Genomic DNA, 27,608 nt, shown 5'->3' with positions numbered 1-27,608 from the left:
GCTGCCTCTTGAATGCCTCTAGTGTGGGAGAGCCCACAACCTCCCTAGGTAACTGATTCCATTGCCGCACTGCTCTAACAGTCAGGAAGTTTTTCCTGACGTCCAAGAGGAATCTGGCTTTCTGTAACTTGAGCCCATTATTCTGTGTCCTGCACTCTGGGATGACTGAGAAGATGTTGTAACCTTTCCTCATATGGGAGTTGCTCTAGCCCCTTGATGAAATAAGTTGCCCTTTTCTGAAAAAGGCAGAGAAAAATGGACGGCAGGGCAGCATTTCCACTGCTCCACAAATCAGCAGTAGCAGGTGATGCCCACTTCCACTAGGAAGCAGTGACATCACCATGACAGTGGAGAAGTGACAGGGGTGATGAATCCAAAGTAAAGAGGAGGAAAACCCCATCTGCATATTTTGGATTTTCAAATATTAGCAGCTGTGCAGACCTCTCATCTGCCTAGACCTCTTAAGGCTCAGTCCAATATAAAGCATTATATATTCTAAACACATATAATCAGACTTATGTTAGCACAATGCCAATGTGTAAATGAGATGAGACATGATCACAGTCTAGCAACAGGCATGAGCATCAGTGCCAGCTGCAGTCCCCTCCACCACAGCTTTCTTCCCCCTCCACTGATGCTTTTACTTTTTTCTTTTCTTTTTCATTTTTTTAAAAGAACAGTCCTGCACATTCAATGCAAAGACACATTTATCATCTAGTCTAGTTTGGCGCTTGGCTGACAGGCAAAAGCGGTTCTCTCGCAACGGGCTTTGGGGGTCCCTTCTTTTCTTTTCTTTTTAATTTGTAAACTCTTTGCTGCTGCTAATAGTCTGGCTGATGGTTTTGCTGGGTTTCTGCTGGTGTTATGAGATGGATGAAGAAACCATCTCATTATGTTTTTTACATAACAATAAAAAAACATAATTTTTATCATTATGTTCTTGTTAAAGTTTTGTGACTTGCACAAAAATGGCAGGATTTGGAAAGCTGCAGTATGTTTTAATGATATGAAATACAGTGTGTTTTAATGATACAAACTTGGTTACACTGAAGCATGCTCCTGCAAGACCTAGGCAGGAGCTACACTACTGATTTAAAATGGTTTATAATGGTAGTGACAACTCTTGGGGGCCCAGGACACACTCCATAAATAGCTTTCAAACTGTTTTCAAAGTGTCATATCTTGTAATGAACAACAACAGTCATTTCTAAATATGGGTTGGATGCTGGAGAGAGAAGTGCACAGTGAAAAATGACAAGATTAGAAATATTTTTTGAAAGTAACGTAGTTTTGTAGTAACTGAACATCTCATCAAGAGTCTAATTTGGACATAGGTTTTTGAATTAACTGCCCTATAGAGATTGGTTATCAGAAGTAGAATTGTTGACAGATCTCTGAGGAAAGTTTTCAATAATTAATTTCAAGTTCTTGTTTCTGTTCTTTGGCTTTGAATTCACATGTTAAAATGCAGTCATCAGATTAAAGAAGGGCATGTCTAGACGAGGGGGTGGAGGGGTGTGATCTCACGATTTTATGATCATGAGATCATACCTCTCACCTACATGTGGGAGGAACAAGATGTCACGCCCGCCATTTTGTGTTTTGTTTTGTTTTTAATCAGAAAAGAGCACAGGAGCGCTCCTGCGGAAAATGTAATTTTCTTAAAAAAACACCTCCCGCTACCCTCACCCCCACCCCCAATTTGTCCGGGTCCCAGATCCTTGCAGTTACTCATGAGGAGTCGGGTTGAAAACAGGACAGCGGGCCACATGTTCTGCGGTCTCGGGATGATCCCAAGAACATGGAAAAATTGGAATTTAATGGTAAGGTGGTATCCTGGGGCCAAGGGGGGGATCATCCCTCCTTGCTCCCAGGATCCCCTGTGCATCATATGGATGCACAGAGATGATCCCAGGATGATCACCAGGATATTGCCCCATCTAGACATGCCCGAAGACATAATAGTGTTGTATGAATTGAGAACATAATTAACAGACTTGAGAAAATATTTGCTTATTGTTTATTTAGTTTCAGAGGAATCTTTCATATTGATCATTTCCCCCTTTGAAGTACATGGTCTTGCTTGTGTACAGATGGTATGATGGACATGGGGATAAAGTGGACCTTTTGCAGAGGGGTGACACACTCTGCCCTGTGCTTCAGCAAAGTAGAGAAATAGCTACTTCAAAATGGAGGGAAATTAGCTTAAAAGCAACTGCTCAGAGTAAATATTAAAAGCTTTATTGTATCACAAACAAGTGTACAAACCCGTTAGCAATATACTACTTCTCATAGTCCTAAAATAGAGATAGAGGAACATGGAGGTGGAGGAATTAGGACTGGGGAAGGTGCTGTGGAAATGGTAAGACAGGATGCTGGTGAATATATACGGTGGGCCTTGGAATGATAAAGTGGATATATTCAATAGATGTAGAAAGGGAGAAGAGGAGGAAGCAGAATAAAAGCAGTTATAATTAACTCATTTCACAGTAAATGGAACACAAAGTACGTCACTTCTTGGTTGCCCATGGACACTTAGAAATTCACAGAAGGCTTGATCTACCCTCTAGTCTGCAGGCTTTGGATTGTTTGCCAAAAATAAAGTTTAAAATAGAGAGCCTAAAAATAAGACTTCTCAATAATAATAATGTTTATTTATTACCCGCCTCTCCCTCTGGATCGAGGTGGGGAACACCACCAAATACATACAATTAGTTAAAAGAGCATAGAAAACCAATACAATATTAAAATAACAATCACAGCATCTAAAAATTCTTAGGTTTAAAATTCATCTGGGTATGCCTGCTTTAGACCCTGACTACTCCAGGTTTGACCCTAGGGAATGAAAAGAGACCTCAGTAGGTTCCTTGCCATTTGATGTAGTTACAGCTGGCTAACCTGATTGGAGTTCAGTTCCTTGGAAAGCTGCTTTAGAGTTCTGGCTGGTTCTGACTGAAATCCAGAATGGATTCACAGCCCTGCCAAAATCAGAGCCACCAGCATCCACTGAATGCACAGGTGTGTTCTTGCCACAGCACCTAAAGTGGTTCTGAAGGATAACCACATCATAACATAAAGAATTGTTTTCCCTATTACCTCAGTGAATTTTTCCATTGGATCATTTTAATCCTTCTTGTTATATGCCCTTTTACTTTTCTATGTTTTCTCCTCATAACAACCAACACTAAGGCCTAATCTACACCAAGCAGGATAATGCACTATGAAAGCAGTATGAAAGTGTTAGATAAAATGCAGGAGTCACACCAAGCACGATATAGCAGTATGAAAATGATATGAAACCGGTATATGGTACGTATCAATGGGCCCCGACAGTTGTCAGTGCACCTCAATCCCACTATAAAACAGTAGTGTGGCTCCTGCCTTTTATATACCACTTTCATTTTGCTTTTATAGTGCAATATCCTGCTTGGTGTAGAATTTTCTTTAATGAGAGGAGGAATTTACAGTAGTGGAGTCATATATCTGAAATTTTCAAGAGAAAAAAACAGAACTGCCTTCCATTTTTGCATTTAGTTTGGTTTTAGAATATTATGGACTTAAATCTCTCTGTGTGTGTGCCAGTCAGCTTCAGCCAAAAGATTAATAGTTTAGAGGTCAAGAACATCGAGTTCAGGAAGTTTGCTCAGGAAGAGAGGAGATCATAAAGATGAACTAAAGGTCAGAGGATAAGAGAGATAAAAGTGTTTAACTCAGGAAATAGAAACATAGGCCATTGCTAGATGGGGTGATCCCCAGGATCATCCCTGTGTGTCCACATGACGCACAGGGGATCCTGGGAGCAGGGAAGGATGATCCCTTCCTTGCCCTGGGATCTCGCCCTATCCTTTGAGCCTGCTTTTTCCATGGTCTCAGGCTGATCCCGAGACTGCAGAACGTGTGTGCAGGCATCATCATTATTTTATAGCAATTTCCCCTGATCTTTACACTTAAAGAAAATCATTTCCCTGGCCCCCCCCAATATATTCCCATTTTTCATAACAAGATCCTCAAATTCTGCACACAGGATTAATTCCCAGAAGTCTGGGAATGCATCCTCCAGGTATTTTCCCTGGTAAATTGGGGGCCAGCTCCAGTTGCCCCGAAGATCCCCATTTTTCCAGAGGTCTCCGGGATTTTCCGGGTCACCTAGTCACCCTAACAGAAGTTGGCATCTGCAGGTAGAAGGGGAGGCACCATCTTGTCCTTAAGATGTCTTGAGCTGGCCATTAATGATATTTTCAGGGTACTGTAAAAATATTTTCTTGTCATTCATGAGTCAGAATGGATTGGAGCCAGCCAACTTTCTGTACTGGATAGAGTGAAAAAGCAGCTAGGTGTGGGATGAAAATCAATGCATCAAACTAAGATTAAACAGCCAACAAATTTAGTTTTTTACTTTCTACTTCTGAAAAGTAGCAATTCAATAGTTATTGTAATGACCTGTTTAAGGGGAAAAACTATTTTAAAACAATTTTAGTCATTAACCATAAGAGCAATTACACTATGAAAAGAACATAGAGAAAAACGCATCCATCAAAACCTTATTATTATTATTATTATTTATTTATATAGCACCATCAATGTACATGGTGCTGTACAGAGTAAAACAGTAAATAGCAAGGCCCTGCCGCATAGGCTTACAATCTAATAAAATCATAGTAGAACAATAAGGAGGGGAAGAGAATGCCAACAGGCACAGGGTAGGGTAAGCAGGCACAGGGTAGGGTAAAACTAACAGTATAAAGTCTGCACAACATCAAGTTTTAAAAGCTTTAGGAAAAAGAAAAGTTTTTAGTTGAGCTTTAAAAGCTGCGATTGAACTTGTAGTTCTCAAATGTTCTGGAAGAGCGTTCCAGGCGTAAGGGGCAGCAGAAGAAAATGGACGAAGCCGAGCAAGGGAAGTAGAGGCCCTTGGGAAGGCGAGAAACATGGCATCAGAGGAGCGAAGAGCACGAGCGGGGCAATAGTGTGAGATGAGAGAGGAGAGAAAGGAAGGAGCTAGACCATGAAAAGCTTTGAAGGTTAACAGGAGAAGTTTATATTGGATTCTGAAGTGAATTGGAAGCCAATGAAGAGATTTCAGAAGCGGAGTAACATGGTCAGAGCGGCGAGCCAAGAAGATGATCTTTGCGGCAGAGTGGTGAACAGAAACCAACGGACTGATGTGAGAAGAAGGAAGGCCAGAGAGAAGAAGGTTGCAGTAGTCCAACCGTGAAATAACCAGTGCATGAACAAGCGTCTTGGCGGAAGAGACAGACAAAAATGATCGAATCCTGGCAATATTATACAGGAAAAAATGACAAGATTTAGCTACTGCCTCAATATGAGGAATAAAGGAGAGTGAGGAGTCGAAGATAAAGCCAAGGCTACGAGCTTCCTTGACCGGAGTAAGCGTAACATCATTGACAGTAAGAGAGAATGAGAGATGAGGAGAAGGTTTAGGAGGAAAAACAAGCAATTCAGTCTTTGCCATATTAAGTTTCAAACGACGATGAAGCAGCCAAGCTGAGATATCTGAAAGACATGCCGAGATACGATCGTGAACATCAGGAGAAAGTTCCGGAGATGACAGATATAGTTGTGTATCATCAGCGTACAGATGATATTGGAGGCCATGAGATTGAATAAGCTTGCCCAAGGGCAACATGTATAAGGAAAACAACAACGGGCCAAGCACTGAGCCTTGCGGAACCCCTACTGAAAGGGGAAAGGAGGAAGACGAGCTGCCATTAGCCAACATGCTGAAAGAGTGACCCGCTAGATAGGAGGCAAACCAGTTATAGACAGAGCCACAAAATCCAAGGTCATGGAGGGAATCTAAGAGAAGATCATGATCAACCGTGTCAAAGGCTGCAGTTAGATCAAGGAGAATAAGAACGGAATAATGGCCTTTAGACTTGGCAGTAAGGAGATCATTGGTGATCTTAGTAAGGGCTGTTTCGGTGGAATGCAGAGGACGGAATCCAGATTGAAAAGGATCCAAAGCAGAGTTACTAGAAAGAAAGTCAAGACAGCGAGAGTAGACCGCACGCTCCAGGATCTTTGAAACAAACGGCAACAAAGAGACAGGTTGGTAGTTAGACAGAGATAGCCTATCAAGAATAGGTTTCTTGAGAATGGGAGAGACTGTAGCATGTTTAAAAGCAGAAGGAAATGAACCAGAGGACAGAGAAAGATTAATAATATGAAGCAAGGAAGGGAGGATAGCAGGAATAAGATTAATAAAGACGCGAGAAGGAATCGGATCACGAGAACAAGTGGAAGCCTTCGAAGAGCGCAGTATTGTAGACAGTTCATCAGCTGAGACCGAAGGAAACGCAGAGAAATTTGCAGGAGGAACTGACAGATGAGGAACAGGAACTGGAAGAGGAGCAGAGCTGGCCAGATCTGAGTGGATAGTTTGGATTTTAGCATTGAAAAAAGAGGCAAAGTTATTAGCAGACAGAGAGGCGGGGAGAGATGGCGGATTAGGCTTCAGAAGAGAATTGAAGGACGCAAAGAGCCGCTGAGGATGCCTAGCATTTGACTGGATCAGCGTTGAGTAGTATTGCTGTTTGGCCAATGAAATGGCAGAAGAGAAAGAGGAGAGTACAAATTTGTAATGGACAAAGTCCGCCCAGTCCCTGGTCTTACGCCAAAGGCGTTCAGCTGCCCGGGAACAAGAGCGAAGGTAGCGGAGGGAAGAGGTGAGCCACGGTTGGGGTTGAGAAGGGCGAACTATCCGAGTTGTAGATGGAGCAAGATTATCAAGAGTTGAAGATAAGGAGGAATTAAAGAAGGAGACAGCTGAGTCCAAGGAGACAGCCGAACAGACAGAAGGAAGGGAGGAGGCTAGGGACTGGGAAAAAGCCTCGTAATTGATAGATTGCAAGTCACGACAACAGCGAGAAGCGGGACGTGAAGGAGGAGGATTATGAGTAATATTGAAAGAAACTAGGTGATGATCTGACAATGGAAAGTGAACAGTAGAAAAGTCCAACACAGAGCAATTCCGAGTGAGAACAAGATCCAGACAGTGTCCAAGGGAATGTGTGGGTGCATCAGACCAAAGCTTAAGATCATAAGAGGAAGATAATGAGCAAAATCGTAGAGCTGCAGCATCTTGAGGGTCATCCACATGAATATTGAAATCACCCAAAATAAGAGTAGGACAGTTATCAGACTTTTCTAGACTTGTTCCCCTACTTAAGCCAATAACAATAAAGTAATTTATTTTAGCTCATCGTAGTCCTTTGGTACCCTTCTTGCTCTCAGGTTAGTTTCTTTTTATCGCTGGAATCTGGTTCTCTGCAACACTCACTGACTTGGCTCCTTCTGTTTTCTAGCTCTTGAACTGCTAGCCATCATTACTTATATACACTATTCTAACGGCCACTCTCAACTTCTTAACCAATTAGAAGATCGATATATTTTTGCTAAGTTCCTGATTCCCATAGTAACTGGATAGGGGAGGCTGGTGGCTCCAGTTTCAGAGGGCTGGTGGTTCCATTCTAGGTTTTAATCAGACCATTAAAAGGGGAAAGCTTTCAGCACTTTGGATAGCCCCTTTAGAGCTCAGGCTGCTTCTAACTAAAACCCAGAATGGAATCAGCACCTCTCTGAAAGTGGACCCACCAACCTTCACTGTAAAACAGTTTCCTCCTCCACCATGCTTTTGTTCCAGTTCCCCATGCTAACCCATTGTAGTTTCTGTGACCTTTCGAACAGTCTCTACACTACAAATAACCCAGTGTTTAATCATAAAGTCATAGAATTGGAAGGAATCTTGACAGTCATCTAGTCCCTGTTCAGTGCAGGAAATACAATGCATGATACAGGTACAGTAACCTCTACAGATGGCTTCCCAGCCACTTCCTAAACATCTCCAACAAAAGATAGCACATCACCCCCTGAGACAATCTGATCCACCATGTCAAACAGCACTTACCATTAGGAAGTTTCTCCTCATATTCAGATGATATCTACTTTCCTAAAATTTCCACACATTGATTCTAATGAGTAACAATATAATTGAATGTGTGTACTGAATGTGTTGTATAATGATATGTCTTACAATACAAAAACATCTCCCAAATCCATGCAGAATTGGAAGGAATTCTTTCTAGTCTATTGTGTACTAGGCTGTACTGTGTACAGACTTTAGGGAAATTATGGTACACTCATATTGCATGCATGCTATGCAAGCATTTAGGCCCTGCTTCCATTGATAGTTCCAATCCACATCAAGACAGAGGGTTGCAGATTAACCCCAGTTCTGCCTTCAGCTCAATGTCTCCATTGACACCTGAGTTATACTTGCAGGGACTTGGTTAGCTACTGAAATATTACTAAAGATAAAGTTAATAATACAGATAAAAGAGACCATTGTGTGTCATGGTTTATTTATTTATTATTTATTTATTAATTACATTTCTATACCACCCAATAGCTGGAGCTCTCTGGGCAGTTCACAAAAATTAAAAATATTCAAAGTATAAAACAGTATAAAACCATAATATAAAATACAATATAAAAGCTCAACCAGATAAAAACAGCAGCAATGCAAAATTACAAATTTAAAACACCAAGTTAAAATTTATTTATAGACTGTTAAAATGCTGGGAGAATAAAAAGGTCTTCACCTGGCGTCTAAAAGCATATAATGTAGGTGCCAAGCGAACCTCCTTAGGGAGCTCATTCCACAGCCGGGGTGCCACAGCAGAGAAGGCCCTCCTCCTGGTAGCCACCTGCCTCACTTCCTTTGGCAGCGCTCATGGAGAAGGACCCCTAAGGATGGTTGGGACATTCTTGACTCATTGAAAAGAGTTTGTTTGCTAGCCCTCGTTTTTGTCTTAAATATTTTTTTACAGGATTACTGCTACAGCACTGCTCTGATGCCATGAATTTCCACCTCTTTACATGCTGGAAATATTAGAACTGACTAATACAGAAGGCTGTCTGCATAGATCTCTACCACAAAGGCCAATCTATTGCTACTGTTTGTTGTATAGTATGGAACACTCAAATCAGTAAAGGCTTTAAGCCTACATATGGCAAAAAAAAAAAAAACCCACGAAAAAAACAATCCCACCCCTTAGAGCTTACAGCTGGAAGAATTCACTTTAACATAATAACTTCTGATTTAACACTCAGCCTGCATTCCTCCCCCTGAACTCTCAGCCTCTAACAAGAATTCAAATTTTGTAAATGGACTTATATCAGAATTTCTGATTTGAGGCTCCATTCCTCCCACCTTTTTTCAGCCCACCATTACCATTTGCTCCGTAAATGTATCTGTCAGGAAGGCAAGTAGTCAAGACCAGCTCGATCACCATATAATTTGATTCATGCAGCGAGCCAATGAGTATATATGAAAGGAGGAGCTTGCTGTTGAAGAGCCTCTTCACAACAGCAGAGTTAGAATAGTAAAGGCACCTGAACACGCAGACACATACTTATTTCTCTCAATGCATTTATGCTTTCAAGTCTGAAAAGACATTATCTGTGTGTGAGTCTTCTCAGAACCCCATCTCTCTCTCTCTCTCTCTCTCTCTCTCTCTCTCTCTCTCTCTCTCTCTCTCTCTCCCATTTCTACTTAGAAAAGTGAGCTATTTAGAGAGAGATAAATCTTGGCCAATCTAAGTAAAATTGGACCTAGGAAAAAGATTCTTCCTCAACAAGCCCTGCAATGGATTGGAGCCCTAATGTCTCTCAGTGTGTTCACCGAATGGAAGAAGGAGGGCCACTTAAGAGATACTTAAACAGCACTGAGGACTACCTTTTCTTTTTATATGGACCAAAGCGGAGCCACCTGTTCCTGCCCATGACTTGGATTTATGCTTTGATTTTCCTAGTCGGAGTGTCTGGCAACCTTTTAGTGTGTCTGGTAATTCTCAAGCATAGGAACATGAAAACTCCTACGAACTACTATCTTTTCAGCCTGGCTATTTCAGATTTGCTGGTATTGCTCTTTGGGATGCCCTTGGAAGTCTATGAAATGTGGAGCAACTACCCCTTCTTGTTTGGACTGGTTGGGTGCTATTTCAAGACAGGACTCTTTGAGACGGTGTGCTTTGCTTCCATCCTGAATGTCACCACAGTCAGCATAGAGAGATACGTGGCCATCCTTCACCCATTCCAAGCCAAACTGAAAAGCACACGGCGTCGGGCTCTGAGGATCATCGTTGCCCTCTGGCTCCTGTCTGTCCTCTTTTCTCTTCCCAACACCAGCATCCACGGCATTGTGCTGCAGTATTTTCCAAATCACACAGAAGTCCCTGGTTCTGCAACATGTGCTGTGGTCAAGCCCATGTGGATCTACAACTGTATAATCCAGTTAACTTCTTTCCTCTTTTATGTACTTCCCATGGGTGTCATCAGTGTGCTGTACTGCCTAATGGGGCTGAAAGTGAGTCCTGACTAAACTATATCCTCTTTCTGTATAACTTTCTTTCATAATCCATCCAAATCTACATAATCTCATCCCAAATTTTAAGATTTTTTTTAATTTAACCACTCCTAGTTTAACATTGTCTTTTTTTTTTAGCAACATCATATTGGGGTGTGTGTGTGTTCAAATTCCAAATCCATTTCCCATAAAAATCCATTGTGAAGTTATTAGAGAAATCAATTTGCCCAACCTTTATAACATCATTTCACTTTTCAGTTGCATCTTAACCTAGGATTGTTACAAATGCCTATTTCTGTAGATCTGTAAGCAGGGTTTCTGATTTTGTTCAACATTAACCAGTATATATTTAATTGAGTAAATTCAATGTGTCTCACCTCTTTCTTACAGTTTTATTCAGCTCTAAGTCCCATTGATGTCAGAGGGGCTTACTCCCTGGAACGTATGTGAAACAGATGCATACGATAATGGAAGACATGTATATGTCTTTAATTTGAATCAGAGTAGAAGGTGTTTACACAGACACTCCAATCTTGGGTAGAACTGTGCAAAACAATGTCACATTTACATGTTTTGAGCAGACAGAACAAAGAGCATATAAAAACTAATATAAAAAGTGGTTGCATTATAGATAAAGGAATATTTAGCTTAGGAAGCAAACAAGGATGGTTTGACTCAACATGCATCATTCATCCTCCGCTCCACCCCTGTTGATGGTTTGATTACTGCTACAAAATTATTCTTTCTTCCCTTGAATAGGTAGGCAGTATGTTTTGAAAGAGAGCCTAAAGAAACTGTTTAATCAAAGCTCACCATAATATTGACATGCTGTTTTACAACTGCATTGAACACTTTCAGGTAAACATTTATTTAAAATGTGATCATACCTTGAGTTGGGTGGAAGCTCAAACTTTCCATCCAAGTCAGTAAGAGTTTTTGCTGAAGATTTCAAAAGATTCAGGGTTTTAACAACAATTTCCTTCTCTGCTGAATGTATCCTTCTATCCTGATATATTCATCTGACTTAATCCAGAGAAGACAATGGCAGTGGAATCATTGATGTAACAATGATTCATCAATGTAACAATGAAGTACTTTCGTCTTAACAGTACTTTTGATATAATTGAGAATACTGTTGCCATGTTGGTTCCATAAAATGAAAGTGTGTGAGTAGGTAGTTATTATTCATTTTACTAATGGAATTTATTTATTGTTTTTCTTGTATGTCCACCACTAAATTAATTCCATAGGAGATATTGTCCTGACCTGTTCTGTCTCGTAGTGTGAAGCAGGAAAACCTGCAACTTCAGCTCTGAAAGAGAACAGAATGTCTTGATTGTAGACAAAGATAATCACACTGAGCATGAAGCTGATGTCAAATACATATAGCATCTCCAAAATATACTACTCATCATTTCTGGCTATGCTGTTATTCTTTACAGTGAGTTTCTGTAAAAAAAAAAAAATCCACTTTATGACTACTTGAGAATGAAGAAGTCACAAAGAATACCCTTGGGTTATTAAAGTTATAGCAAAAATAGTTGTTCCTTCACCATTGTGGGTTTCTCTCATTCATCTATTCACAATGTTCCAGGAATGCTCAAGAATGGAAGTACTTCAGTGAAAAGAGAGATTGCTTCAGTGTACAGGAAGACGCCTGAAAGATTTAAAGCCAGGTTAAAATTAACTGCTGAATAGTAACTGTTCTTGTATTTAAACATTCCAAGGTTCACACACTAATTGTGTCAGGCAAAGCCTCAAGTCTGCAGACTCTTAAATGCTCCTAAGCATCTGCTCCACCCAAAGCACATAAAGGAGCCTTCAGCAAGCCTGGCAATTAGTGTTTAATGTACCTTTTGAATATGATCATTAACACAATCATCATTCTAGTTCACGTATCCAGGGGAGGTATAGCCTTTGCCAAGAAGACTGTTAAGAATGTACTTCACATGTGGAATGAACGATTGTATTCCATGCACTCATGTTCTCTACGTTCTATGTGTGCTGGCATCTGTTTACTGGGCTGATGCCCTAACTGTCCCTGACCACAGAGTCAAAGTATGGCCTTTGCCATCAAAGCAAATGAAATGATACCATAAGAATACCAAAATGCCGGTACCCTTTTCAGCACTCTTATAGTGCAGTTCCTGCTGCTGTGGTGACAAGATCCACACTGGTCCCATGTCCATCATGACTTGTTGAGTGGCTCCCCAATGGACTGGCTTCCCATACATCTTGTACAGATTACCAGCACCGAAGCATAATGCAATGCGCCATCAGGGTGCATGCTGAGACTCAATGTTGACATTCATCTCACATGTGCCTTTCTTTGAAATTGAGGCCATTGATAATTGAGTACAATTGTACCCCTTTCCAAGCATTGGTAAGTCGTATGAAGACAGAGGTGAATAATCAACTGCAATTCCATGTCAGTCCCATCCTGTTCTTTAGTGTCTGTGATGCCATGTTATAATGGAATTGCACAAGTTCCCACGTTGCAGTATTGTCCAGGGAAAGTGAAAAATAGTTTGAGTTGAGGCCATTCAACAACATCAGCCAGAATGATAAAGTGAAGCAACTTCCCATAACTTTTTTTATTCTCTAATCCATTGGGAATGAGGTTTTTATCCCCTTCCTTTAGGAATCTGGAATAAAAGCAAACAAACTGCATGATTATTACTTTTTTCCAAATAGAACTGCAGAAACGGGATAAAACAAACTTTGGCTGATAAAAAGATAATTTCAGCGAGACCAAGATTGACAGATCTGTCTGTCTTGATTGATTACACAATTTAATGTCGTGTCTAGTTTGGCCCTGAGATGGGGACTGTAAATCAACTATCTATGGTTTGACTTTGAAAATATGTCACTGACCAGTCACTATCTCACTGGAGGCAATGCTGCCATTCCAAGTGGACATTCATAACAAAAAGTCCAGTGTTGCTCCTTTTGCTTAGATTTCTTTGGTGTGCTGCATGCAATGCTCTGGTGAACGGAAGGAAAGCAGAAAGATGGAGTTTCAAGGTGCACCACTCACTCCCTACCAGCCTTCCCCAACATGGTATTGTCCAGATGTTTTGGACTTCAACTCCCAGAATTCCTAATTATTGGCCATGCTGGCTAGGGCTTATGGGGATTGCACTTCAAAACATCCATTTGGAGAAGGCTGCCTACTATTTACAAAGTAAATAGAGTTAGGGCACAATTCTATGCATGTTTAGACAGAAAAAAGTCCTACAACCCCAACCCCACCCCCATACACACACACACATTCCTTAGCCATCCAGCTGCCTGGGGAATGCTGGGAGTTGTAGGACTTTTTTCAGTCTCAACATGCATAGCATTGCACTCTAAGGAGTTAAATAACCTGTTCCAGTATTGTCTAAAATAAGGTGACAGTTCAATAGAAGAAACAGTTCAATAAAACTATGGGAAGCAAAAGAGTATGAATCATGTGTTTAGAACTTTAGCTGATCAGCAACACATCTGAAGTAAAATAAATGACTCAATTTTGGAACTGTATACTCTTGCTGCTTGCCCATGCTATCAGGCTAATTGTATTGAAACTAACAGCTTGTGCTAAATGGGTTTAATTAGGCTGTTAAGAAGGATTGGGGTGGACATGTGACCTATTTCACAGAAGACGATCCTCTATTCCAGTCTTTTCTTTCGCAGCTCCCAAGCCCCCCTTCCACTGCTCACTGCGAGAAGAAAAAAGCAATTAGCTGCTGAAAATCCCTGGCAAACTGTTACAGAATGCTACAGTAGCCAAATTTAGGTAGCAATTCAATGGCTGATGGTGTTCACAAGCAGTGTAGTAGGGGTGTGCTCTGCTCCGTTACGGATCTCCGAATCCGAAGTGGAGCGGGCCGATCCAGACCTCCTAAGCCCGGCTCCGGAGTGGAGTGGGGAGGTCTGGATTGACCCAAAGTGGTTTGGAATGGTCCAAAACAATTTGGACCATTCTGAAGCTTCGGAGCCAAGTAAGTGGGGGGGAGCTTACCTGGCTTCCTCGTCCACCGCTGCTGCAGTCCGTGTGGTGACAGCGGCAGAGCCAGGTAAGTGGGGAAGGGGAAGGGGGCTTACCTGGCTCTGTCGTCTGCCGCCTTAGGTGTTGGTGGTAGTCAAAGCTGCCGCACAGACCGTGGCGGCGACGGAGCCAGATAAGGGGGGAGGGGGCTTGCCTGGCTGCGCCGTCTGCCGCCAATGCGGTCCATGTGGCAGCAGGCGGAGGGGCCCGGTAAGGGGGAGGGGGCTTATTCGGCCCCCATTTTGTCCCTCCTTCCCCACTTGGCTGCCTCTGCCATCTGCCACAGAGGCAGGTAAGTGGGGGAGGTGGAGCAAAATGGGGTCTGAATATTTATCTGGACCTCTGGATCTCACTCCAGATCTGGTTCCGGAGCGGATCAGAGGAGGTCCGGATTGACCCGAACCAGTTTGGGCCCGATCTGGAAGGTCTGGATCGGGATCCAAAGCTGTTCAGGGAGGGCGTGCACAGCCCTACAGTGTGGATTGATTGGTGTTGGGGTTTTTTTTAAAAAAAAGGAAATGCCAAGTATTTTTTTAAAAAAGTCATACAGTATTAGCAAATACCACAGGGTATATTGCTACATAGAAATATATCTTTATTATCTCTGGATTGCATATGGGGCAAAAGACATTGTCTTATGGAGTATGTTTTTAGTTTATTGTCATTGCTCAACAATACATATTCCATGGCTCTTGTTAGAATAAATATACGTTGGGACTGACAAATAGCCACTGAAGCTTTCAGCAAGTTTGGCAGTCATTACATGTTTATGGGAAAAGCATAAAAGTGGATTAAAATAATAATAGTAAATGAATTAAAACACTGTTCTGTTGAATATATTCCCCACTAGAAGTATGGGATAAACTGATAAATGACACAAACAAATTTATATTGACCCAAATTTAAAAAGCTCCTAAAGAGTGTACAAGATGTGATAAATTATATGCCATGAAGCAGGAAAAAAATATGAAGTTTGAACCCACAGAGATAGGAGGAATCATCTACTGTACTGTCTGACAAAAGGTATTATCTCCATTTCTTCTTGGCTGTTCTTTCAAAGTGAAACTTTATTTTATGTTATTCTGCATATAAGATACAGCTGCTGCCTTTTAAAAAGGAACAGTGGCCAGATCTACACCAAGAAGGATATAACACTTTGGAAGTGGTTTGAAAATGGTATATAGAATGTATCCTGGGCCTCAACAATTGTCAATAATAATAATAATAATAATAATAATAATAATAATAATAATATATTTATTTATTTCTTACCCGCCTCTCCCTTTGGATCGAGGCAGGGAACAACATTAGAACAGGAATCAATACATCTTAAAAATTCATGATTTAACATTGATCTGGATAGACCTGCCGGAAAAGGCTAGCCTTTAAAGCTACCTTAAAATCACACAGAGAGTTGATTATACCATTATAAACCATTATAAACTGTTTAACTGTACATGTTTTAATTTGTAAAGCCACCTTGAGTCCCAGTATTGGGAGAAAGGTTGGGAAATTAATAATAATAATAATAATAATAATAATAATAATAATAATGTTGCAGTAGTGTCGATCCTGCCAGAATGTCTGTTTGCATCCTGAGCAATTAAAAGTAAAATCTGAAACTTTACAAAATTCAGTAAAGATGCTTTACCCTTTGATAAGTAATTAATCACTATTAGTAAGTCCCTTTATATTATCAATGCATCTTATCTTTGGTCAAGGATTTCAGTAAGCATTAAGTATTATTTGGACTTTTTTTTTTTTAAGGGTTTTATAACAGACAGAAATCGTATGGTGGGCATGATTCAGAAATAGTTAGGTGTGATCAAGGGCGGTATCCAATGGGGTACTTACACCGGGTTGTAAACCGCCCAGAGAGCTTCGGCTGGGGGGCGGTATATAAATGTAATAAAATAAATAAATAAATAAATAAATAAATAAATAAATAAATAATACACCCCTGCTGATTCTGATTGTGTTGTGCAAGCGGTGGGTACTGTCAATACCTTCGTGCAACCACGACCTACCAATTGCACAAAAGAGATTTAATACTTCCATGAGGAAACCCCACCCTCAAGAGCTTCGGCTATTGGGTGGTGTAAAAATGTAATAAATAAATAAAGAGCTGAAACACTTGTTTCTGGATCAGGACAGGTTGGCGGAGATCTCTTATGCAAGTTCTGCTGACCTGCACCATTCCAGAAATGACTCTTTTTGCTCATTTCCAGTTGCCCCTGGAAGTGCTAAATCTCAGTTTCACAATCGGTGGAGGCCATTTACAAATGGGAATTGGCAAAGTGCAGGAGAATCAGTGGAGGCATAAGCACTTTCTTTAATACTAATAATAATAATAATAATAATAATAATAATAATAATAATAATTTATTACCCACCTCTCCCTCTCAGTCGAGGCGAGGAACAACATCAAATATAAAAATACTATAAAATACATAAAATGATTAAAAACATATAAAACTAATACATTAGTAAAATAACACCCAGACATTTTAAAATGTTGTTTTACTGCCCTAAGATGGCAGTCCTAGGCCATTTTACATGGAAGTACATCCATTATAATCACAGGGTTGGATCCAGCTTCAATTATCTGAATTTGTCCGCATTCAAATTCAATGGTACAAGTCAGTCATACAAAGCTGGTCCGGTTGATTTAAATTGTTACTAAGTTCAACTAATTGAGTCTGTATCCAATCTACAGTTACTTCCAAGTGAATATGGTTAGGATCTGGTTGTAAGTCCCATTGGAAAGATGAAAATAGGGAATGTTTCATGGTTTTTCATTTGCTTTCTTTTTGCCTGTTGGCTTGTGATTACATCTTGTACACCCTCCTTGTGATTTCAAATACTTTTAAATAGGGTTGTGCACAACCTCCTGACACACCTCGGAGGCCATTTTGGAGCCTCCAAAACAGCCCCCATTGGACTCGAGCTGCTTCGGGGCTTGCCCGCCTCACTTCAGTACTGAAGCTGAAGTGAGATTCGGACGGTCCCAAAGCAGGTCAGCATTGGCGGGGTTCCTGGGTGCCAGCTGTGTGGCTGTGCAGTGGGCAACTCAGGAAAGCTGGGTGCAAGGCCATTGGACTCCCTGTCTGCCTCTTCCCTCCATCCCTCTCTTCCAAACATGGAGCCACCACTTCCAGTGTGCCCTCTTCCCTGAGAGCCAACCTGTGATTTTAAGGTAAGATAACAGGAGCTGTCTTTTTAAAATAGTTCTATGGTCAAAAACTAGGGGATATAGCCCTTTATGGCCACCACAATTTGCAGCCATAGAGATATTACAAAAAGTCAGCCCCCTTCTGAATCTAAAACTGTATAGTTGTAAAAATCCCAATTTGCTGACAGTCATTCAAACATACCAGGAAAACTGGCTTCTTTGGCTACTCTGTGTCTGTCTTAGGTCCCATAACTCTTGCTCTCTCAATCTTGTATGTTTTGACAGAACTTTATTCAGTTAAAAGGATTGCTTTCTTTTTATTAACAAATCTTCTTTCACACAAGACTAGCAGCAGCCCAGCCAAGAAATAGCTCCATTTACGTCAGGGGTGGGGAACCATATTGGCTCCGGGACCAGATTACCCCCCAGACACTCCCATGAGCTATTAACCAACTCAAACTGTCAGCCCCTCTCAACAGTCATTTTCCAACTGCTGTTTTCTGCCTAGCTAAAACCCTTAGCTAATCAGAGATGAATCTACCAGATCCATCTGGCCTCATCTATAAATATTCAAAGTGATTGTCTCTCTGAGGCTGTCTTCATGGCGCAATGTTGGTGACATCTCCTGCCTCAACCCCCGCTTTCCCTCTCCCAGCACACAGAGGGGGGAGCGCAGGCCTTCTGGGTTGCCATCCAGGTCCCAGAGCCAGCCCTGCCCTCTTCCTGGTGGAAGGTGACCAATCACTGGTCACCTACCACCAGGCTCCACCTCCAGGTTGGCCCCAGTGGAGTGACGTTACATAGCGGAAGTGCTGTGTTGATGTTGCTTCCTTTGAAAAAGTTAGGGTAAATCCCTGACTTTTTCAAAATGCAGCATCGTGAGGAAGCCCCACAGTGGCTGCAAACTTGTGCCTGTGTCATCTAATCGACAGGGCACAGATCCACAGCCACCATGTGGCTTTCTCCAGATGTTGACAGCCCCCCACTCTCCCCCCTTCAGAGTATGTCACCAAGCAGCTACTAACATTGGCCTTTGACATACTAACAACACTATAAACAAACAAACAAACAAACACTAGGCCTCAGATCTACACAGATACATCATAGCCTCTCAGAGGCCACACAAAGCATCCAATCATTACAGAACAACAGCAGTTATATATGTGGTATTTCTTCACAATTGGTCACAGCAGTCATAGTGGAGTGAATCCTTCTGTGACTGATTTTCCAAAACATTGTCAGATCCATTCTTGTAGCATTTTTTCCTAACTTCTTTTCCTGTTACCAGCTGAGAGGAGACCGTTCCTTGGAAGCAGATGAAATGGGGATTAATGTTAAAAGACCATCTAGAAAGTCCGTCACTAAAATGCTATGTAAGTATGAAAAGGATATGTCATGCTTATGAATTAATGTAAGAAAGCTCAGTGTAGAAGAATGTCTTTTAGGAGGCAACTGGAGATCATCTGGATGCATCTAGGGGCCTTGCTAGACCTACCACATAATCCGGTGGGGAGTAGGGGCGATGGCGTGCTACAGCTAGCGCACGCGGTCACCCTCTTCCATACGTAACACGCGATGGGGCAAGGGAAAGCCCTGTCGCGTCTGGCATATTTTTTTTACTTAAAGGGCCATGTGTGCAGGAGCACACCGCCGAAAAAGGTAGCGTTTTTTTAAAAAAAATAAAGGGTCCCCCGCTTCCCCTGCCCTTGATTTCCCACACACACAATGCCTGATGCCCATCCTCCCCCCGTCCGCCATGCCCTGTCCCCCATCCCCGTCCGCCAGGCCCGGTCCCCCATCCCCGATGCCCATCCCCGATTGCCAGGCCTGTCCCCGTCCCTGATGCCTGTCCCCGTTCTTCTCCCCCCCCTCTCCTGCCGGGTCCGGTCTTTCCCCCAGCCCCCGTCTCCCCCCCATGGTTCCCCCCCGGCCCAATGGGCACAGCGCTCCTATGGAGCGCTGTGCCCAGTCCGTGGCTTCTCCCGGCTAAGCGAGCAGCCGGGAAAAGCCACAGACCCTGCTAGACCTTCCGCAGCCCCGGCCTGAGGCCGGGGCTGCGGAAAAGCTGGGCCATAACCACATCCAGTTATCCCGGTTCAAGCGAGGACTTTTCCCGGCCTGACCCCGGGATCCCCTGTGCATCATCTGGATGCTAACGCCTTGTCTAGTAATGGCCTAACTCTTCATCCATGTTTTGACTCCAACTCTTCACCCTGATCTTCACTGGGATATCCTCACTGTATGGGCTATTAAGTAAGTCCACACAAGCAGAGTTCCATGCCATAGTTTTTGCCCTACTAACTCCACACTGCATGAGTCTAGGTAGAGAAAAGTCCAAGAGTCAGGATCAAACCCAGCCTGCTGGTACTCTGGGCTAATGGGAAAAAAGACACACAATCCACAGCAATATGAGAGTTCAAAGTCTATGAAAAACCTCATGGTACTTTTCATGGCAAATCCTTAGCAATCCAATTAGAAGGAGAGTCCATGTGCAGAGTGCCTCCACAGGCTCACATGATGGTAGATCCAAACAGAAAAGGTTTTGGGCAAGGAACATGAGAATGTTCCTAGAAAAGGCTCCTTGCCTTTGCATTGACTTAAAGGGGGGTGGGGACATGACTCTTTGGCCTTGCCATGAGGACCCTATCCAAACAGGGCATCTCTGTTCAGCCCTCCAGCACTGATGTTTTTATCTGGGTGACCTTTCTGCAAACTTCACCCCACCTCTGTAAGGGAGCTTTCCAGCTTCCCTCCTTGCCAAGGGCAAACCAATAAGTGGACAGAGAGTATGCTTACTCACCATGATTCTGGTCTGAGAACACTGACAAAGATAAACTCACACAGATTCTGGCATTACACAGGTTCAGACCTTTCCAGGCTACTTCTAATCATATCGTAGCTATAAACTGCAAGACTCACTTCAGCGCTGAAGAAAGGTCTTGATGGCATGTCAGCTGCACACACCCTTGAATGAAACTTATTATCTAGGTCCATTTCAGTCTGGATTCAAGCCCAGGACAGGGGCCAGATGTTCACCATGCAGAAGATACTGTAGCACTATAAAAGCAGTATATAAGAGGCAGGAGCCACACCAAGCAGGATATAGCACTCTGAAAGTGGTATGAAAGTGGTATATGGTATGTGTCATGGGCCCCAACAGTTGTCAGTGTACTTCAATACCGCTATAAAGCATGATGGATGAACATCTTTGGGAGAGGAACAGGGGGAGTGAGACCTTGACCTCTCAGCAGCATTTGATACTATTAACCATTGTATCCTCCTGGACCGCCTTCGTGTGGTGGGAGTTGAATCCATCCTTCAGCATCTATCCAGAGGTTTAACTGTTGTCTTTTTAAGGCAAAGCAATTAAGTTCGATAAGCTCCAAACCTGAACACAGGCATGCATTATACCTTCACATATCTAGTGCCATTGCCAAAGCAGAGAAGCTGCACAACCAACAGAGGCTGCTCTGCCAAACCCAGCCCACCAAAATGCAGCTGTCGGTGTTTAGGCACATTGCTTCAGCTGCTGCTGACTGCCTCTGCCTCTGCCTCTACATACAACGTGAGTCCTTGAATTCAAGATGATTTTTTTTTAATGCTGGGGGAGGAAAGAAAGATAAGAGTTTTTCCCTTCACCAGAACTGAGACAGGGACCTTTTCTCAGTGCTGGGGGAGGGAAAAGCTGGTGGGAAATAAAGCTCTTAGCTCCAATCAGCTGCTGATCAGAGATAAGGGGGGCTGGTAGGAAGCAGAGTGTATGGGGAACCCCCACAAGCTATAACCATCCCATTGGCCAGAGGTTCCCTATGGCTGAATTAGAGGTAGCGAGTTTCCTATTTCCTTTCCACTGGCACACCTCTTCAGATGTTGAGGGGAGCTTCTAAGTCATTCAATTGGCTCGCACAACTCTGAGTAGGTGTCAAGCTGGCCCAATGGTGTTCTGTAGCCACCTACCAGGTCCCACAGTCTTGAGTGGCACATCTCAGGAATCCTTAAAGGTGCCTCAGGACACTCACTTAAGTTCCTCCCTATCGGTATAATACTTGTTTTTTGAACTGCCCAAAGGCTATTGGCTATTGGGTGGTACAGAAATATAATATAAACCAAAATGAATGCCTTGCACAGCCCTTCCATTGTGGCTTACTAACATTCCCTGTTTAACAAGGTACCCAAAACACTGACTGCAATGCCCACCAAGGGCACAGTGTAAAGTAGGTGGACCACACACACGGACCCCTCAAAAATTGGAGCCAATCTGTTTACATAGGTGACCAACTAGTCCTAGGGTGGGAGGGTACTGAGAAACGCAACAGAGTTGGGCAATGGCAGGCTGGCTGATCTATCCTCACAAGCTCCACCCAAGCCAGTGTCTGCACGACGGCGTATGTCTGTATGTTGATACACCATGTTTGTGCTGTTGCCACTCTAGCTTTGGAAACCAGCAGTTGCTGGTTTTTTGTTTTCTTTTGTTTTTTCACCTGAAAAACAGCACACAAAAAATGAAACAAAAATCAATCTCTCTTGGCAGTATTTAAGGGTGTTGAATAATATTCAGGGGTATTGAACAGAATTTTTGAGTTGGAAGGCATCACAAGGAAGAGCCTCTTCTTAAAAACCTCCAGAGATGGAGAACCCACAACTGACATAGGTAGATTGTCCCACTATTGCACAGATCAGCTCAAATAGCTCTACTGGAGCTCCACCAAAATCTTACCATTGCACAAACACTTGCTCATTACATTTACACATCCAGTGGTGCAACAGATTGCTCCACCACATTTGTGCAAACATAGCTTTAGTTGGGTTCTCCTTTCCTGCATATTTTGGAACCCAGCTAACGCAACATCATTTGGGCTAGCAGAAGGACATAGCTGGATGAAGCCCCTTGTTCTGACTAGATGTATACTAATATCAGTATGGAATTCAACTTTTTAATGGAAATTAATTTTAATACTGTGTTGACAGAACAGAAAGAAGAAAAACAAATATTATGCAATACAGTGGCATGGTATTTCCATTTGGGAAGGCAGAAAACTGTCTGGGGTGTTCATTTACTTCACTGAGTTATCTGGTTCAATACAACAGCATATCAGGTTATATGTTTTTCTCTCATCTCTTTTCTCTTTGATAGTCATCCTAGTCATCGTTTTTGGGATATGCTGGGCTCCATTCCACACAGACCGGCTATTCTACAGCTTCGTCGTAAACTGGACAGAATCTCTTGCCAATATATTCAACTTGATCCATGTGGTGTCAGGTAATCTTTTCCTTAATAGAGTTTGATCCAGGACCAAAACAAGACATTTTGCTGCCTGAGGCAGAACTGCAAATGGTCCCCCTTCCAAAATATTTTGGTACCTGGGGCAGAAAATCTCCCTGGGAGTAAACATATAACAATAGTAAATGAAATAACTAAGAATTTGCTGTCAAAACCAGCTACCTGAGACGGAGCGACACCCCATGAGGCACAACAGTGGCCTCAGCTGGACCTATGGGTCTAGCGCAATGGAGGAGTGAGGATCTGGCAATATTTTAATTGCAAGATCTCCCCCTCTGTTTACACGTGGCGAGCGATGACCTCGAAGGGAGAGGATGTCATGGCTGCCATTTTTTGTAGTTGTTAAAGAAGAAGAGCACGCAAACAGTTGTGCAAAAAAGGTATTTTTTAAAAAAATTAAGTTAATTTCCCCACTCCCCCCACCCCATCCCCGAGGGGCCCAGAGCACTTGAGGAACCGTGAGGAACCAGAACAAACCGTGATGCCTGCACGCACGTTCTGCGGTCTCGGGATCATCCCGAGACTATGGAAAAAACGGCGAGATCCCCGGGAAGGGGAGGGATCATCCCTCCCTGTTCCCAGGATCTCCTGTGCATCATGTGGACACACACGGACGATCCCAGGGATCGCCCCAGGATTTCTCCCCATCTAGCTATGGCCAGTGTCACCAGAAGGAGTTGTCAACTTTTCAGGACACACTGGAAGCACTACCCATTTACATATGCTCATTGCTGAAGCATACAATGGATCCCAGCCACAGACCCTGGCTGTCAGCTTTTCCTCTCTCAATGGACGTGGGAAAGCAGTGAATGGGGAAACATTTTTCTAGTAAGTAATGCAAAGAATCTCTTGCACTCTCTCTCTCTCTCTCTGTCTCTCTCTCCTGAGAACCTTGAATGAGAATTCATCGTTGCATAATCTAAACATGGAGAAACTTTGAGAATTTGCAAAAATGCCATAATAGTTGCCTGGATCCTTATAATGAATAAAAGCATGACCTCTAAATGTCATTGTTTACCAAAGTCAGCATTTTTACTCATGAAACAATACACAAAATCCATTACTGTTATTACTAGACTATATATGGTAATAAACAAAATGCTCTTTGTGAGGGTTTCTTAGTCAAGCAGGGAAACTCATTAGAAAGTACAAGAAAGAGGGGGCAAATATTTTAAAATGTGTATGCCATGGCTGAGGTTTATAAATACCAATAACATTAATACTAGATATAAAATTTAAACGCTTCAGCTTCAATTCTTTATTGAAGATTTACCAGGTGAAAGGCTTTAGGAATTGGGTAGGTATCTCACTAAGCCAGGTGAAATGCCAGATATGATGTTGCTGTGAAAGAAACATGGGCAGGACACCTCAGATAAGCCAGCAGAGTGGAGTGAAATGGGGTGGAGTTATAGGAATGATGTGGGCATCACGGAGAGGGCCCCTTCCATATCATACACCATTCCATATCCATACCATACCACATTCCCAAGAATAGGTATAGTCAAAAGGGTTTGGCACTTTAAAGAATTCCAGGCCCTTCTCCCATTAGTTGATTCAAAATTATTCAATCATTCAACGGGTTTGCAATGTTAGAAACATAGAAAGCTGCCTTATACTAAGGCCACAGCTAGACTTAAGGTTTATCCCAGGATCATCCTGGGTTCGTCCCTGCCTGAGCACTGGATGCCCTGTGTGGCACTTAGGCCACAGCTAGACCTAAGGTTTATCCTGGGATCCTCCAGGGTTCACCCCTGCCTGAGCACTGGATCCCCTGTGTGTCACCTAGATGAACAGGTTTGACCCCTGGACGATCCAGGGATAAACCTTAGGTCTAGCTATGGCCATAAATGAACAGGTTTGACCCCAGGACAATCCTGGGATAAACCTTAGGTATAGCTTTGGCCTAAGTCCGACAATTGAATCATCTAGCCCAGTATTGTCAACACTGACTGGCAGCAGCTCTCTGGAAATTCAGGCAGGATTCTTTCCTAGCACTACCTGGAGATGAGGTGACTCGAACCTAGGACCTTCCACATGCAAACCAGGTGCTCCGCCATTGCACTAAGTCCTTTGTTTGCATGACTGTACTTATCATATCGCTGCCTAGGAATTTTGGTTCCCAGCCTGCTTCAAAATTCAGCCTCTGAAACTTTCCCCTCCCCATTGCTTTCCCCTCCCTTCTTCAGAGTCCATGGGCATGTCTACACCATGCCTTATCCCTGGGATCGTCCCAGGATCATCCTTGTGCATCCACATGATGCACAGGGGACCCCGGGGACAGGGAGGGAAGATCCCTCCATTTCCTCTGGATAACCGGTACGGCTTTGAGCCCGATTTTTCCCGTGGACTTGGGATCGTCCCAAGACTGCACGAGGTGTGGGTGGCCATCCTGGTTTCATCCCAGCTCCTCGTGAGTAAATGCGAGGAGCCGGGAACCAGGCACAGGGCACATCGGGAGTGGGATCGAGCCCCTTTTTTAAACTTACTTTTTAGCTGAGCGCAGGTGCACTCCAGCCGCTTTTCTGTTTTAAAAAATGGTGGGCGCAACATCCTCCTTTGTCCCTGGACATCGCACGCTGCATGTCCTCTACTATTGTTAGAGTCTCTTGTCCTGGGGGGGGTGTGTGTGTGCGTTCAACAGCTCCAGCATCACTGAAGTTGTCTGCTGATAGGTTGGTGTAGTAGGTTGGTTTTAAACTACCCAGAGAGCAAATAAAATGTGAACACAGGGGGAGGATCCCTTGATCAACGTATCGTGAGATCCTCCCCGCTCCTCTGGGAGGTGTAGACATGCTCCATATCATTTTTACCCAGTTGTGTTCCACAGCCTGAAAGTGAGCCTGGATGGTGGAGGGAGTGTGCAGGGAGTAGCTCAGGAAATGGGACTGTGGATGGTCAAGAATCAGGTGGAGAAGGGGGTTCAGCACCTTTTACCCTTGCATATATTACAGGGAGTTAAATCAAAACCACTTGCTTTCTATACTGTTGGGTAGATCTGTGGTCAAAGGACTTTTCTCCCAGGCATTTTAACATTTTAACAGCGTTTTAACAGCATTTAACAACGTTAAGTTTGTTTTTAATGGACCCCAGAATTGTTGTTTTTTAAATGGATACTTTTTATATACTGTTTTTATGTTTCTGGTGGTTGTTTAAATCTTGTATACTTTTTAATGTTTACTATTTTTAACTGTTGTAAATCGCCCAGAGAGCTTCAGCTGTGGGGCGGTATATAAAGGTAATAAATAAATAAAGGCATGGGTGTGCTGCTGACTGCCATGTGGCACATGCTGCTGCTGCTGCTGCTGCAGATGATGATGATGGGCGGTTCACAACAATTCATAAAATACAAAATACAACCTAATAAAATAGTATAGAATTACAACATAGAAAAAAATCCAGTGTTTAAAAAGCTTAAAACAATTTCAACAAATAATGTTTTCCCCCTCATCAACCTGTTCCTAAACACCAGGCATAATTTAGCCCTGAATTTTATTCATAACACTAGTTTAGTAGCATGTTCCTTTCTCTTCACTAGTTTGCATGTAAATGGGAGCAATTGACAGGGTTGCTGTAATTTTCTTTTTGTTTCAGAGATCTAGAGCAGCTAATAAAACTAAAGTAATACCGTTAATTAGGCAACCACTGCACCAGACAATGGCATCACCTTATACCTTGTTTCTGTCAGTTGGTTAAACAAGGATGAGATTTAACATAGGATCCATAGCTCAGCCATTTTCTTTTCTTCTGTTCTTCTGTTCTTCTGTCATAGGTGTTTTCTTCTATTTGAGTTCCGCTGTGAATCCCATCATCTACAACTTGCTGTCCAGGCGTTTCCGGATGGCTTTCCTGAGTGTCATTTTTCCTCAGTGCAAACACTGGCACCCCAGACATGCTACCAGCCACCCCCCATGCCAGCGCAGCGTCTTCATGTTAGGGGAACGCAACACAGTGGGGTCTGCAGAAGAGAGAAGCCCCCCATTTATGTGTAGGTCATCCATCTACAGTTCCCACCTGTCTAGTGGCTTGTAACTATATGCTACCCTTTAGAAGTCCTCTCAGATGCGTAGGAGCTACTTCTCCATCACAAGCTTCCACATAGCTGGGAGAATATGAGAATGACCCAACAAATTGTTCTTCCATGGAATCAGCACCAGATCCACAACTCCGTTTGGGAACTGTGGATCCAGTAAGTTTGCCCTGAAATTGAACTCCCATGCTAGAATTTCTTACCCATCTCCATGATAAACACAATGTTTAGAATGGAATAAAAGTGACAACAGTTGTTTAGATAAATCCTTCACCCTACAATTTTAATGCATGACAAGTTCAAAAGCATCAACACCCACAAGGCAGTTTCATAGGAAGAAAGTGTGCAGTTCTTCATTTTAACTGTAAAGCCAGTAAATACTTTGCCTTTCTGGAACACATTGTATGAAATGACTGTTCCCTGAGAATTGGATATCCCACCATATTGGACCACTCATCTGACTTCATGGGTGACCTCAACATGTTCTGGAGGTAGAGGAAAAGCTGCACTATCCCACTCCAAAGACAACGGTAATGTTCAGGTGTCTTTGTGTATGACATTGCAGGAGCTTTGAATTAAAAAATGATAGGAAGCCAGGTTTTGGATTTCCATCATACTTTGTCCCAGGACAGGATTAGAACTGCAATGTGTGTAGGATAGCTTATGAAATACATTTTAGTGTTTCTTCATTACAGGATTTAATCTTTTCAG

At 42.7% G+C, this 27,608-nt stretch overlaps 1 protein-coding gene across 1 annotated transcript; it reads left to right on the top strand.

The window, feature by feature from the left end:
- Nucleotides 1-9,667: 9,667 nt before the first annotated feature.
- Nucleotides 9,668-26,899, top strand: NMUR2 (neuromedin U receptor 2). The gene is made up of 4 exons (XM_063123323.1): nt 9,668-10,387; nt 18,878-18,962; nt 22,724-22,849; nt 26,640-26,899. The coding sequence occupies exons 1-4, from the start codon at nt 9,668-9,670 to the stop codon at nt 26,897-26,899; spliced, it is 1,191 nt and encodes a 396-aa protein (XP_062979393.1).
- Nucleotides 26,900-27,608: the final 709 nt, after the last annotated feature.

This window comes from Elgaria multicarinata, chromosome 3 (genome assembly GCF_023053635.1).
Source record: "Elgaria multicarinata webbii isolate HBS135686 ecotype San Diego chromosome 3, rElgMul1.1.pri, whole genome shotgun sequence".
NCBI classification, from domain to species: Eukaryota; Metazoa; Chordata; class Lepidosauria; order Squamata; family Anguidae; genus Elgaria; species Elgaria multicarinata.
This window is presented reverse-complemented; position numbering and strand designations above follow the sequence as displayed.